The following is a 16,209-nucleotide window of genomic DNA, read 5'->3' as shown; positions in this document are numbered from 1 at the left end:
AGTTCACCAAGATATATGAATGCAACTTTTATTGAAATTTGTAGTATACCGTGACAGAACATCATTTATAATTACGAAAGTGATATAAATAAAGGCAACAGTAGTTTACCACTGTTCGAAAGTAATACATTGATTGAGAAAAAACAAATCCGGGTAACACAATGCAACACACACTTAAACGATCTATCATATACAATATGCCCTAAAGATTCGTTAACCACTTAAGATGTATAACCTCAGAAACAATCTTCACATTGACATATAAGCGGCGGTTTGGCTATCCACAATACCAGGTTCAACCCACACACTTTTTTTTTTCATAAAATGTCCAGTACCAAGTCAGACCTATGGCAGTTGTTATAAAATAGTTTGTTTTTATGTATGTTTTCGTTTGTTTTTGTAGCAGTTCAGTATTTCTTTTTTTTCCCTCTTATGGTTGATATGTTTACTTTGGTTTTAGTTTGTGACCCGGATTTGTTTTCCCTCAATTGATTATACCCAGTAGATTTGAGTCCTTTTATTCATAAATATAAATTATTGATCATTAGTTATTATCCGTTATAGTTATTGTGAATTTTAAAACCATTTTCAATCATTTCAATAGTATTTGTCATTGTTATAGAGATGGATACCACAGGAAATGTTCTTCTCAATGTATCTGGTAAGCTATACCAAATACACAAGAACGTACAATGTAAATTGCCAAAATCTCAGAAATCACAGTTAATTTCATATAATGGAACCGACCAAGTGGAACATGTCTACTACAAAAACAGAGAATTGTTCGAAAGAGTTATTAATTATCTCGGAGGTTCCAGTCTGCACATACCAAACACAATGTGCCCTGTAGAATTTAAAGAAGAACTTGAGTTTTGGAAGATCGATACTAAAGAATTAAGTCCATGTTGTTATATTAAATACAAACAGCGTGAAAATGAAAGAGCGATGATAAAGAAATTTCTTACATACAGGAAAAAGAAGTTTGACAAAGATCAAAGCAGAATACAACTAAATAAACCTTATTTACATCAATTGCGGAATGCTGTTTGGGACATTATTGAATTCAATACTAAAAGTACGTTAAGCAAAGTGAGTATAAAAAATAAAAACACTAAAGTTAATTGTGCCCTCACATATTTTATTATATATGAATATCATCATAGTCATGCACAACTATTATGTTAATATTGCTAATAACTTTTTTTTGTTAAATATTGATTGTGCATAAATGTACAGATTTCAAGACAAAAATCGTAAATTAAAGATGGTTTCTTTTCGCATTCCTAGTGTAATTAAAACGCATACCATAATCTATAAGCCTGGTATCTTTTTTAGTTTTTGTTTTTTTACCAAATTGATTTTAATCTGCATAAAAGAGAGATGAGTTAATTTTATGAATGCAGTCTTGATGATGATTTTAAGTTGCTCACATTAAAATAACAAAAATACCGAACTCCGAGGAAAATTAAAAAAGGAAGTCATTGATCAATTGTAGCTTCGTGTAACACTAACTGATACAAATACTGAGCATACGACAGTGTAGCGATATTAGCATATATCTTATAGTCATCCTTATCTGCAGTACGTCAGTGCTTTGATTCATGTGGTTAAGGTTTTGTCTTTCCAGATGGTTATGCGTTAATGTAACATACTAGTAGTTGACTAAAACTTAATGTGAGAAATGCGCTAGTATTGCATTCAAGTCTATTGAGTATCATGCTATTTTATATAACGATACACGAAAGTAAAACACTGCACCAGTATCTGGATTATAACTTTTAATTATTGTATCTTTGATGAGTTTTATTTTTAGACAGTTTCTCAATCTAACTCATTTCATCTGAAAGTTTATAACATTTTATACAACCTTTCAGGTATATCTTATTGTGTCAACATTCTTCATTTTGTCTGCCGTTTTCGGGATAGCTTTAAGCACCTTGCCAGTTTTCAGAGAAAACTCCAGGATTTTTTTTGGAAAGAATAAACTACTACATCAGTCAGCTAATTTAACAACACAAACAAATAAAAGTTTACCTTGGGTTTTAGATGAAATAACAACTCAAACTCATACGACACTGCTTCCATCATTTCCGTTATCAGATAATAAGGAACGACTTCAAATATTTGATGATTCAACGACTCAAACAAATAAGGGAGGACTTCCGATATCAGAAGATTCAACCACTCAAACACATAAGAAAAGACGTCTGATATTTGATGGTTCAAGCACTGACTCACACAAGGAAGGACTTCTATTATCAGACGATTCAGCCGCTCAAACAAAAAAGGGATTACCTCCAATATCAGTCGATTCAACCACTCCATTACATAAGGAAAAACGTCCGATATCAGACGATTTAAATACTAAAACATATAAGGGAGGACTTCTAATATCAGACGAGTCAACAACTAAAACACATACGAAAAGACTTCCGATATCAGATAATTCAACCACTCTAACAAATACGGGAAGACTTCTGATACCAAATGATTCAACCACTCAAACACATAAAAGAGGACTTCTGATACCAGACGAATCAACAACTGAAAGACATAATGAAGGACTTCCGGTATCAGACGAGTCAACCACTCAAACACATAAGAAAATAAGTCCGATATCAAGCGAGTCAACCATTCAATCACATAATGAAGGACTTCCGGTATCAGACAAGTCAACGACTCAAACTCATAAGGAAATAAGTCCGATATCAAACGAGTCAACCATTCAGCCACATAATGAAGGACTTCCGGTATCAGACAAGTCAACGACTCAAACTCATAAGGAAAGACTTCCGATATCAGACGATTTTACAACTCAACTACATAAGAGAGGATTTCTGAAACCAGATGGTTCAACCACTCAAAAGCAAACTGAAAGATTTCCGATGCCAGATGATTCAACAACTCAAACATACATTACCGACGATTTTATTCCAAACAGAACGCTCGAATTAACACTTGACATAGTACATCAATCATTTTTACCAGGACAGATTTCCAGCAAATTTCAAAGCTTTTACTCAAACACAGAAGAAAACGTCATTTCCGCTTTGTACTATATGACCAACTCTTTCTTTATTCTTGATGTTTTATGTCGTATCGTCTGCTCTCCAAATTTAAAAACAATCCTAACAGATATCTTGATTATGTTTGACATTTTCATAACATTATGCGCAATAGTATGGTATACTTTACAGGTATACGACTACCATTTGGATTACTTGTTATACGTTCAAATATTTCGTGTACTTGGGCTATTTCGGATTTTACAGCATATTCACGCTTTTAAAGTATTAGGATATACATTGAATTTCAGTAAAAGAGATTTACTTGCGCTTATGATGTATGTGTGCGTGGTGATTATCATTATGTCTAACTTCTTGTATTTTGTGGAAAATACAAATGATTTTACAAGCATCCCAGAAACATGGTGGTATACAGTGGTTACCATGACAACCCTTGGATATGGGGATATGGTTCCAGCGACTGTTGTTGGAAAGATAATTGGCGCGCTTTCAGTAATTATAGGATTTTTACTCTTCTCATTGATAATACCTATTATGGCTACAAGGTTTATGACACTATACGACATGACAGATATTGATGACTTTAACCTTGACTTTAACCTTGGTGAAAAGGAGGCAAAAGAAGAATGTGTTCAACTCAAAAGCGTATAAACGTTTGATAACTGTCAAGTGTGGTAACATTATCAAGAAATAAAAGATTCTGCAGTTTTGCTATGAATTGTATGAAGTTCACCTTTAACGTTTGAATCACATGGCGAGCATATATTAATTGAAAAAAAAGATAATCATATGTCAACGTTAAAGCTTTTTCAAACTCATATTTTCTAGAAACTATCAGGACAGTCAACATTCTATAATAGAAATTAGGCCATGTTGAAGTTGATGGGCACGTCGGTACTTAAAGTAGCTTAATTAGTCCCTATTTGACACCAATATGGTAATGGAATACGTTAATGCACAAGTGAGACCTATAGTGGTCACGCCTCCAAACAACGTGAACATTAATGTGTAAATACCTCTGAGACCTAGGATTGAGTTTTTGAATGTATTCTGTTATAAATCGTCATTACAAAATCACAAGGCTTTAAAAAATAGTTGTTTTGGACATCAAATTCAGACTGTGTATTTCCAGATATAGCCAGAGTTCATGCCATTTTTCCCTTCGGGCATTCTTTAGGTAATTTATACTTCAATAAAGTTTCGAAATTTGATTTATAAATATTTTGATATGAGCGTCATTGATGTCCATTGGTGAGTCTTATGTAGACGAAACGCGCGTCTGGCGTACTGAATTATAATCCTGGTACCTTTGATAACTATTTGAACAAATTGGAAGGTTGTTCAGAGTAAGTCTGCCTTGATCACCTATAAACACTGATATTTCTAATTGTTTGGTAATTTCGGAATCCAGTCATCCTGATTATATGCCTACAAAGTGGCGGTCAAAAACATATCGCCTTGTAGTACTATGTGGGTCTCATTGGGTTCTAAGCGTGACGCGGGATTACCGATTTTTAGTAAGCGTGACTCGTGATGTGCCGTGAAAACGGGAAATGAAGTCTTTTGAGACACGGGAAATAACAAAAAAATGAGAATTGCTTACGTACATAGTGTAAGCGGGATACGGGAATCTGACAAAACAGTAAGCGTGCTCCGGGATCAGAATCCCCCAATGAGATCCCCTACTATGTTCCAGGACCAATCGATAGAACCAATCAGGTTTTATGACGATAGCGATACTTCTATTTAATTGGCGATTGCATGCAAGTTACTGGTACCAATGGCAACTAAAAATAAAAGTTTATAACATAGTATATAGAAAAAAGTCAAATCACAAAAATACTGAGCTCCGAGAAAAATTCAAAAAGGAAAGTCCCTAAAATCAAAAGCTCAGACACATCAAATTTAAAAAGGAAAGTCCCTAAAATCAAAAGCTCAGACACATCCAACGAATGGTCATATTCCTGACTTGGTACAGGTATTTTCTTTTGTAGATAATGTTGGATTAAATCTGTAGAGATAAAACAACCAACGTGCCCTTCTAATTAAACATCCTCAAATAAGAATCTTGCAATGAACTTAGTCCCTATGTGTCACAAACACGTTAACAGACATATGGGACGGTTGACCTATGACAGAGTAGCCACGCCGCTAACCAACAGTAACCCCCGCATTCTGAATGTGCCTGTCTCAAGTCTGCAATTCAGACGTTGTCGTTTACATAGCTGTCTATATCATGTATGTTTTGTGCGAAAATATATTATAATCATGAAATTGTCTTTCCTGGTCAGGTCATGAGAAACAATTGCCCTTTTGTATACAATAAGAATTATACAACATAAATTTGAAATGTTGAATCAATACCATAAAAGTTATTAATAAAATTTATATAATGCTCACAATATTTATTACTTTTATCAGGGACTTTCTGGTATAAAAAGTCTCTGCTTTTATATACGGCTCCTTAAGTCAACAATAATAGTTTCTAATATATCGATTTCGATCTTTTTTTTTAAGTTATATATCATTTGGTAACCGTGTACTTTTTTCCTGTCGGCAAATTTGATTTTTTTATCTGGCATATGTATGTATAAAGACAGAATAAGACTAAGAAATGCTATTTTCTTGAGTCATAGTTTTTTTTTTATTTTCGACTTCAACAGATTGGGATCAGTCAATCAAATTGGTTATAATAACACGTTTTTTTAAATATAATTTCCCAAATGTTTATGAGATTCATCCATCGACAGATTGCAGTTTTCAGATGGCCCTATCAGCCAAATATATTCCTATCTGGAAATGTAGCGAACTAAATATTGTTTGTAATTTTCTAAATAAATGCAATCTTCTATCTTTTCATTTAAATCAGAAATATTTATTTTTGTGCAATTACATTTTTATCATATTCTATAAATCATAACCATGATGAACGTTCCCGATCTGTTCAAGGGGCCAAAAACGTGACCTTAAATAGCGTATCCCTTATGATAGCACCTATTCTTGTTTCAATGATTCAATAATTAAATACGATGCCAATTCCAGTGCAAAGACATAAAACTCTGGAATAACATTCAAGTGGTACGTTTACACTCAAGATAAATATTTGGTAAAAAAAAACCAAATAAAAGTATTTAAGGTGGTACCTAACACTACAGCTAGGGAGATAACTCTGTAAAATCAGCTAAACGTTTTAATTACGTTGTGTTGTTAAGGGAATAATAATCGTCTCAATGATCAAAATAAGTGTTTGTGAAACTGCTATATAACCAGTGTAATTTTTCTGATAAAACGGTTGGTTCAATTTTTTTGAAATTTTTATATTTTTGTAAAAGGGTCAAAGTAAATACTTCGTCAAAATTTTAAGAAAATTAAACGAGCCAAATTATTTTTAGTTAATGTGTTGGGTACCACCTTAACATCCATCATAAGTATATATCATTAGTTTTTTTTTCAAAATTAGAAAACCAATTATTAGTAAAAATCAGATGATGAGGAATGATTGCCAGTAAAACAGCCTTTTAAGATGACTAAATGCCAAAGAACTGGACAACTTGCTTGCCTTTAACAATGAGCAAAACCAAAGACCAATGAAAACAATGACAATTCTGATATGTACTACAATTAAAGAATTACAAATACCACAAAGTGCAGCATCAACAACAATCATTGAAATTTAGGTTTCTGTCATGCATATACCGATTGTGTCAGTGTTTAATATGTTTGCGAGCGATCAAAATCCAAATAGCCTTGCCCAGTGGTATAAATAAAGGCAACAGTAGTATACCCATGTTCAAAACTCATAAATCGATAGAAAAAAACCATATCCGGGTCATAAACCAAAACCTAGGGAAACGCATTAAATAAAAGAGGAGAATGACGACACAGCATTAAAATGTAACACACACAGAAACGAAATTAGCGTTAGACAAAATCTGATGAGAATAACAAATATAACATCAAAACTAAATACATGAATTTGGGATAGAAAAGTACCGTGACACGTCTTATAATAATGTGAACTCACACTCAAATATAAGAGGAAACAAACGACACAAAAGAAACACAACGTTAAAATGTAACACACACATAAACGAACTACATGTATAATATAACAATGACCATATTCCTGACTTTGTACAAGACATTTTTTTAAAGAAAAAATGGTCGGTTGAACCTGGTGTAACAACACCACAGATGGACAAACAAAAACATCATTTGGAAAGAGCTTGACGCATCAGATCTAAACTAAGCACAATAAAGAATATAAAAAGACACTTTTGACCTGAGAGTTCTCACCTTTCTTGTCAACTAGTTCAAAGCCTAATATCATGTGGCCAATTGAGTATGTTACGTTACCATGTGCACAATTAATCTTAACATAAAATATAATTCGAATGAAATACACATATTTTCAGTCAAAGTAAAATACTTGTCACAATGTTAGTGATTTGGATGTCCAGGTTTCATCATCATTTGTTAATTTCCAAATTATTTACATTGAATACAAATATGTTTGTCCCTATGTATAAATCACATCAATGTGTTCCTTTATAGTATAAATACTGTTCACCTATAACTGCTACAAAGTTAGATAACAGTGTAGATAATATTTGCAATTGATGAATAGAAACTATAGAGGGTTTAATAAAAGAAAACAAATGAGGATGCAAACAGTAATGTGTATGTTTTGGAGTATATGCAACAATCTGTGTCAAAACCTTAAAAAATTGATCATTCCTGAGAATTGTCCAAATGTATGTCGATGCACATTGAGGTAAATACAAAGGTCTATATGTTGCATTTTATGACTTCTGTTTAATACCAGTATTTTCGAACAAGAGATTCCATCCTCTCTTTGTGAGATGTACAACTTACATTGAGGTAAATACAAATGTTTATATATTGCATGTTATGACTTCTGTTTAATACCAGTATTTTCAAACAAGAGATTCCATCCTCTCTTTGTTAGATACCTGTAACCAGCTCTCATCAGGTATTGTATTGACTCAGCAGTGGTCTCAGCATATTTCTCATGTAAATCTTCTTAGATAATGTAACCTGGTTTGTACCCTAAATCTATAAACTGATGTAATATCTACAGAAAACAAAAGGCATACTAATTAGTTATATTTAACAGATTTCCAAATGATGTAAAAAAAAAAAAAAAAAAAAGAAGAAAAAAGACCAATTGCACATTCAAAACTCATACATAGATAAGTTGATTTCAGGTGTGTGATTTTTATTCTACACTAGAAATGTAATGTGATAGCAACTGATAATTTATCATATGTTAGATGTCATTTTAAGTGATTTAGGATTTTTAGTAAAAGCATTAATTTCTAGTATATTGTAAAATTTAGATGTCAAGGATACATGTACCATGCATTGCTTACTTCTATGTCATTAGTTCTCTGGTGGATACATTATATTTGTCTCATTGGTAATCATATTAAGATAAAATTGTTTTGTTATAAATTATACTGTTAGTTTTTCTTATTTCATATCAATCATCTGTTGTCTGGCCATATATAGATGACGGTTGTTTAAAATTGCTTACATCCACTTCATTTGAACTCTTATTTTTATCTGTTTCATTGGCAGTCATACAACACAACTTGAATGACAAAAAAAAATGGACAGTACATGTACAAAACTAAACCTACAAAATTCACTATACCCTCTCCCCCCAATAAAAAATAAATAAATACAGACACACAAACTAAGACAAACAATTGTCAACAAATCTGCTCCGAGGCAATCTAGACCATATATAGGCCACCTACCAACAAAATGACCACTAATTTAAACAAGTAAACTAAGATGGAACATTATTTTGAAAGCAGGGGCAATGTATGCTGCGGCTCAAGATCAGAGTTTGTTTCTCTCTGTCAACTTTAAATGGGTAGAGAAAGATACCAAAGGGGCACTTATAAGTCGAAAAATAAACTGAGAGGGCCATGGCAAAAAAAAAAAATAGAAAAACAAAAAGACATAATTTACAACAGCTCACAATACACAACATAGACAACAAAAGCCTGTATTTACAATTAGGGTTGTTTGGACAAAGTTTTTCAAAAGATTTAATTTCCACACAAAATGATTAACTCAGTATTGGCTTTCTGGGGCTGGAACCCTCACCCCTTTTTTTTGAAGATTAATGCATTTGAAAGGGGAAATATAGCTGGAACACCTCCCCCTCTTTATCCTGGTTTTGGAACCACCCTTTAAAAAATAGTTGGATCCGCCCCTATTAGTAGTGTTTCTAATTAAAAACAAAATATACCTTGTTCCTTTGTCCCTCAGAATCTATAGACAGAATACCAAAGTTTTTAGGAATGTCATATTTCTCAGCAAATCTTCCAACAGATATCCCAGGCACTGTTCTCACAACTTTCTTAGTTCCATCGTAATCATGTTCTCTAAGTACATGAGATTCAATTGAAACTAAATCAGGGGAGATAATTAGCTTGACTGTTCTATCTTTTGTTCCCAAGACAGCCTCTACATATTGAACATATTGCTTCTTTTCATTGTATTCATCTATATATCTGAAAAATTATTTTATACAAAATATAAAAAGTACATAATTTAAAGCTATTGCTTAAAAAGTATGATGAAATGTATATTTTAAGTAAAGTTAATATTCAAAGGATTTGTTTTAATAAAATACTGTTTTAATGCAATAAAAAAATCTCACTTAAATATACATGTAGTAGCAATCAGTATATTGAAAAAGAAAATCATTTTGAAGCTATTGATTAAATTTTTCAGATCTTACTTAAAACTTATTGTCAACTTCAATATAAAGTTTAGCTTATAAATAGAGACCTTTCAAAGAAGTGAAACAGTTGATATATTTTGAGTTATTTCCCCTTAATATCTAAAGATTATTTATCTTGTTCATGTTGTCTAGCTCTCATGCCATTGATGTTTGTTTTCTTTTGCATTTATGATTTTGTCAATTTGTTTGTATTCATTTTCAAAAAGCTTTAAAATTCTTTTAAAAGCCACAGATAGAAATTTGCCAAAAAAATTTTGCTCTCTTCTTTATATAGATTAATTACAAAAAACTAGAAGCTCTAAAGAGCCTGTGTCGCTCACCTTGGTCTATGTGACTATTAAATAAAGGAAGCAGGTGGATTCATGACAAAATTGTATTTTGGTGATGGTGATGTGTTTGTACATCTTACAGTACAGTAAAATTTTCTTAAAATTACCAATTCAGGGGCAGGAACCCAACAACGGGTTGTCCGATTTATCTGAAAATTTCAGGGTAGATAGATCTTGACCTGATTAACAATTTTACAATGTCAGATTTGCTCTAAATGCTTTGGTTTTTAAGTTATAAGCCAAAAACTGCATTTTACCCCTATGTTCTATTTTTAGCCGTGGCGGCCATCTTGGTTGGTTGGCCGGGTCACCAGACACATTTTTTAAACTAAATACCCCAAAGATAATTGTGGCTAAGTTTGGATAAATTTGGCCCAGTAGTTTCAGAGGAGAAGATTTTTGTAAAAGATTACTAAGATTTACGAAAAATGGTTAAAAATTGACTATAAAGGGCAATAACTCCTATATGGGTCAACTGACCATTTCGGTCATGTTGACTTATTTGTAAATCTTACTTTGCTGAACTTTATTGCTGTTTACAGTTTATTTCTATCTATAATAATTTTCAAGATAATAACCAACTAGAGGCTCTAAAGAGCCTGTGTCGCTCACCTTGGTCTATGTGAATATTAAACAATGGACACAGATGGATTCATGACAAAATTGTGTTTTGGTGATGGTGATGTGTTTGTAGATCTTACTTTACTAAACATTCTTGCTGCTTACAATTATCTCTATCTATAACAGTACTTTCTGTGGAAAATGTTATTGAAAATCTTCAAATTTTATAAAAATTGTTGAAAATTGACTATAAAGGACAATAACTCCTTAGGGGTCAATTGACCATTTCGGTCATGTTGACTTATTTGTAAATCTTACTTTGCTGAACATTATTGCTGTTTACAGTTTATCTCTATCTATAATAATATTCAAGACAATAACCAAAAACAGCAAAATTTCCTTAAAATTACCAATTCAGGGGCAGCAACCCTACAACGGGTTGTCCGATTCATCTGAAAATTTCGGGGCAGATAGATCTTGACCTGATAAACAATTTAAACCCTTTGTCAGATTTGCTCTAAACGCTTTGGTTTTTGAGTTATAAGCCAAAAACTGCATTTTAACCCTATGTTCTATTTTTAGCCATGGCGGCCATCTTGGTAAGATGGCCGGGTCATCGGACACATTTTTTTAAACTAGATACCCCAATGATGATTATGGCCAAGTTTGGTTAAATTTGGTCCAGTAGTTTCAGAGGAGAAGATTTTTGTAAAAGATTTCTAAGATTTACGAAAAATGGTTAAAAATTGACTACAAAGGGCAATAACTCCTATATGGGTCAACTGACCATTTCGGTCATGTTGACTTATTTGTTAATCTTACCTTGCTGAACATTATTGCTGTTTACAGTTTATTTCTATCTATAATAATTTTCAAGATAATAACCAAAAACAGTAAAATTTTCTTAAAATTACCAATTCAGGGGCAGGAACCCAACAACGGGTTGTCCGATTTATCTGAAAATTTCAGGGTAGATAGATCTTGACCTGATTAACAATTTTACAATGTCAGATTTGCTCTTAATGCTTTGGTTTTTAAGTTATAAGCCAAAAACTGCATTTTACCCCTATGTTCTATTTTTAGCCGTGGCGGCCATCTTGGTTGGTTGGCCGGGTCACCAGACACATTTTTTAAACTAGATACCCCAAAGATAATTGTGGCTAAGTTTGGATAAATTTGGCCCAGTAGTTTCAGAGGAGAAGATTTTTGTAAAAGATTACTAAGATTTACGAAAAATGGTTAAAAATTGACTATAAAGGGCAATAACTCCTATATGGGTCAACTGACCATTTCGGTCATGTTGACTTATTTGTAAATCTTACTTTGCTGAACTTTATTGCTGTTTACAGTTTATTTCTATCTATAATCATTTTCAAGATAATAACCAACTAGAGGCTCTAAAGAGCCTGTGTCGCTCACCTTGGTCTATGTGAATATTAAACAATGGACACAGATGGATTCATGACAAAATTGTGTTTTGGTGATGGTGATGTGTTTGTAGATCTTACTTTACTAAACATTCTTGCTGCTTACAATTATCTCTATCTATAACAGTACTTTCTGTGGAAAATGTTATTGAAAATCTTCAAATTTTAAGAAAATTGTTGAAAATTGACTATGAAGGGCAATAACTCCTTAGGGGGTCAATTGACTATTTTGGTCATACTGAATTATTTTTAGTTCTTACTTTGCTGTACATTATTGCTGTTTACAGTTTATCTCTATTTATAACATGTATAATAATATTCAAGATAATAACAAAAAAACAGCAAAATTTCCTCAAAATTACCAATTCAGGGGCAGCAACCTAACAACCGATTATCCGATTAATCTGAAAATTCCAGGGCAGATAGATCGTGACCTGATCAACAATTTTCCTTACTGTCAGATTTGCTCTTAATGCTTTGGTTTTTGAGTTATAAGCCAAAAACTGCATTTTACCCACATGTTCTATTTTTAGCCATGGCGGCCATCTTGGTTTGTTGGCCGAGTTACCGGACATATTTTTTAACTAGATACCCCAATGATGCTAATGGCTAAGTTTGGTTAAATTTGGCCCAGTAGTTTCAGAGGAGAAGATTTTTGTAAAAGATTACTAAGATTTACGAAAAATGGTTAAAAATTGACTATAAAGGGCAATAACTCCTAAAGTGGTCAACTGACCATTTTGGTCATGTTGACTTATTTGTAGATCTCACTTTGCTGAACATTATATCTGTTTACAGTTTATCTCTATCTATAATAATATTCAAGATAATAACCAAAAACAGCAAAATTTCCTTAAAATTACCATTTCAGGGGCAGCAACCCAACAAAGAAATGTCCTATTCATCTGAAAATTTCAGGGCAGATAGATCTTGACTTGATGAACAATATTACCCCGTGTCAGATTTGCTCTAAATGCTTTGGTTTTTGAGTTATAAGCCAAAAACTGCATGTTACCCCTATGTTCTATTTTTAGCCATGGCGGCCATCTTGGTTGGTTGGCCGGGTCACTGGACACATTTTTTAAACTACATACCCTAATGATGATTTTGGCCAAGTTTGGTTAAATTTGGCCCAGTAGTTTCAGAGGAGAAGATTTTTGTAAAAGTTAACGACGACGGACGACGCCAGACAACGACGGACGCTGGACGCCAAGTGATGAGAAAATCTCACTTGGCCCTTCGGGCCAGGAGAGCTAAAAACAGTAAATTTTCCTTAAAATTACCAATTCAGGGGCAGGAACCCAACAACAAGTTATCCGATTCATCTGAAAATTTCAGGGCAGATAGATCTTGACCTGATAAACAATTTTATCCCATGTCAGATTTGCTCTAAATGCTTTGGTTTTTGAGTTATAAGCCAAAAACTGCATTTTACCCCTATGTTCTATTTTTGGCCATAGCGGCCATTTTGGTTGGTTGGCCGGGTTACCACCGGACACATTTTTTTAACTAGATACCCCAATGATGATTGTGGCCAAGTTTGATTTAATTTGGCCCAGTAGTTTCAGAGGAGAAGATTTTTGTGAAAGTTAACGCAGGACGACGACAGACGACGACGATGGACGCTGGACGCCGGACGCCAAGTGATGGGAAAAGCGCACTTGGCCCTTCAGGCCCGGTGAGCTAAAAATCAACTGGTTGATGATTATTTTCTGGCATAGCAGTATTGTTAAAAATTAAAAATTATATTCATTATTTCTATAGGAATTTACATGTACACAGGCGAGGCAATGAGTCTACACTGAGACCACCAAAACCATTTTGTTAAATCTATATTAATACCTTGATAAATGATGTCTTGCAAGATGAAGCTGTTCTGACAGAGGTTCTACAAGGACAGCATTCCATCCATGTTGAATAAAGTTAAATGAGTTACTGGATAAGAAACCATCATTAGCACCGATATCAACTATCAATTCGGAATAAGGAAATCGACTTCTTGCAAGAATTTTTCGATAAAGATATAAAAACTCCCCTGAATGTGATGTGTCCAGTTTAAAGGTGGCTATTGATTTGTTGAGGTTTTCCTTTGGATATGTTATGTACACCCTTTCTACAGTGTCTTGTAAAATTGACGCCAAATCACCAAATTTTGCTGAAAAAATAACACTTTTAGCAAATTTATTGACTGTAATCTTTTCAATGAAAGTCCCTTTGCTAGAGTCATATAATGGAGTAAAACTTTTTTGAAACTGGACGTATCAAGGACGTATAACTAACATATATACGTCCTTGGATGTATGCATATATTACTATTTCATGAAATATGATTATTTCTAGAAAGAAGACTGCAGCAACTATGGCACATATGATTTTATAGGAACAGAATAATGGACTTGTAGAAAATTTAATATGTCTGCAAAATTTCATCCTCGGTATAATGATTGTGAGTCTGCTAAACTTCAATAAGTCACAACTTTATTTCATCTCAACATATTAGAAATATTTTTGGTCCGTTGTTGTCAAGTTTTTGCTGTGAAAGAATAATTAGAAAATCTATGACCACGACTCACTAAAATGTAGTGCATACTGTTTTTTGTTTAATTGATGTACAAACTACAATATTTTCGTTTAGAAGTACAACTCATTCTTAAACGAAGGATTAATCATCATCTGCAGTAACATGAGATTCACTTGTTGTCGAGTATCGAGTTGCGAGTTACGATAGTCGAGTTGCGAGTTATAAAAGTCGAGTTGCGAGTTACGATAGTCGAGTTGCGAGTTACAAAAGTCGAGTTGCGAGTTACGATAGTTTAGTTGTGAGTTAAGAAAGTCGAGTTGCGAGTTAAGATAGTCGAGTTGCGAGTTACGAAAGTCGAGTTGCGAGTTACAAAAGTCGAGTTGCGAGTCACGAAAGTCGAGTTGCGAGTTACAAAAGTCGAGTTGCGAGTTACGAATGTCGAGTTGCGAGTTACAGAAGTCGAGGTGCGAGTTTCAAAAGTCGAGTTGCGAGTGAAGAAATTCGAGTTGCGAGTTAAGAAAGTCGAGGTGCGAGTTTAGAAAGTCGAGTTGCGAGTTAAGATAGTCGAGTTGCGAGTTACAAAAGTCGAATTGCGTAAAAATGGAGAAACGAAACTATTTAAATTTTCGGTGTAACTGTTTAACATTTTGGAATGATGATTGCTTATAGAATTGTTTACAGTATTGTTGATTTTTTGTTGTTGTTTAGACTTCATCTGTGTCTCTTGTTAAAAATAAAATGAACTGATTACACAATTACTACGTACAGTATAATAGTATTTTCTGAAATAGCAGACAGCCTTTTGAAATACAGCGGATGGTTTGCAGATTTTAAATTATTATTAAATTTTATAGCTAGCACCGTCATCGTTTAAAGAGAGATAGCAACCAAACTATAGTACATATATTATGTAAAAGACCCCTTCTGAAGATTTCGTTCAGATTGGCTTTTTGGGGCAGCTGCAGAGCCGGGAAATATTCGTTAGGGACCGCAAAATTTATTCTTTGTCTGTGACACTCAAAATTGTGGGCGTTAAAATTATATTTGTCTACATTGGTTAGAAATGAAAGGGAAATAATGGGCGTGCACAAAACCAGTTTAAAATCGCTGCATTTTTGTGCTTGACCTAAGTCAGGAACCGTTAGCTCTTGTATATATTTCTATTTTGGTTCATCTGTATATATAGAAGCATAGAATGGCGTCAATATTCTTAAGCTAGCGATACATAACATTGTGTTTCGGAGCCTGCTCGGGACTCCCTCTAGGTGTGTGATTTCTTGCTGTGTTGAAGGTTATTGGCATTTGGTTGAATTGTATATTTTGGTTGCTGTCTCTTTTAATCATTCCCAGTTTTTTATTCTTTAGTCTATACATGTAGCTGTCGTCTATACATGTAGCTGTCAAAGATACTACTGTAAAAACTTCATTTGCGTCATTTTACATGTAATATTTAATTGGAAATTCTAATATGAAGTGCTCCTTTTGCTTTGTGAATAAACCTATGCTCTATAAATCTAATGAAATTTGTTTGCACATGCGTATATTGACTACTGCAGAATAGTGA

General features: G+C 33.4%; 1 protein-coding gene across 1 annotated transcript; it reads right to left on the bottom strand.

Annotated features, from left to right (window-relative positions):
• Window positions 1-7,195: 7,195 nt before the first annotated feature.
• On the bottom strand, window positions 7,196-15,512 carry LOC139526608 (uncharacterized). Its single transcript, XM_071321767.1, has 4 exons — window positions 15,507-15,512; window positions 13,967-14,376; window positions 9,310-9,574; window positions 7,196-8,121 (listed from the first exon to the last, which is right to left on the bottom strand). The coding sequence occupies exons 1-4, from the start codon at window positions 15,510-15,512 to the stop codon at window positions 8,071-8,073; spliced, it is 732 nt and encodes a 243-aa protein (XP_071177868.1). The 3' UTR covers window positions 7,196-8,070.
• Window positions 15,513-16,209: the final 697 nt, after the last annotated feature.

The sequence above is a fragment of the Mytilus edulis genome, chromosome 6 (assembly GCF_963676685.1).
Source record: "Mytilus edulis chromosome 6, xbMytEdul2.2, whole genome shotgun sequence".
Lineage (NCBI taxonomy): Eukaryota > Metazoa > Mollusca > Bivalvia > Mytilida > Mytilidae > Mytilus > Mytilus edulis.
Note: the sequence above shows the minus strand (reverse complement) of the source record. Positions and strands in the feature narration are given on the sequence as shown.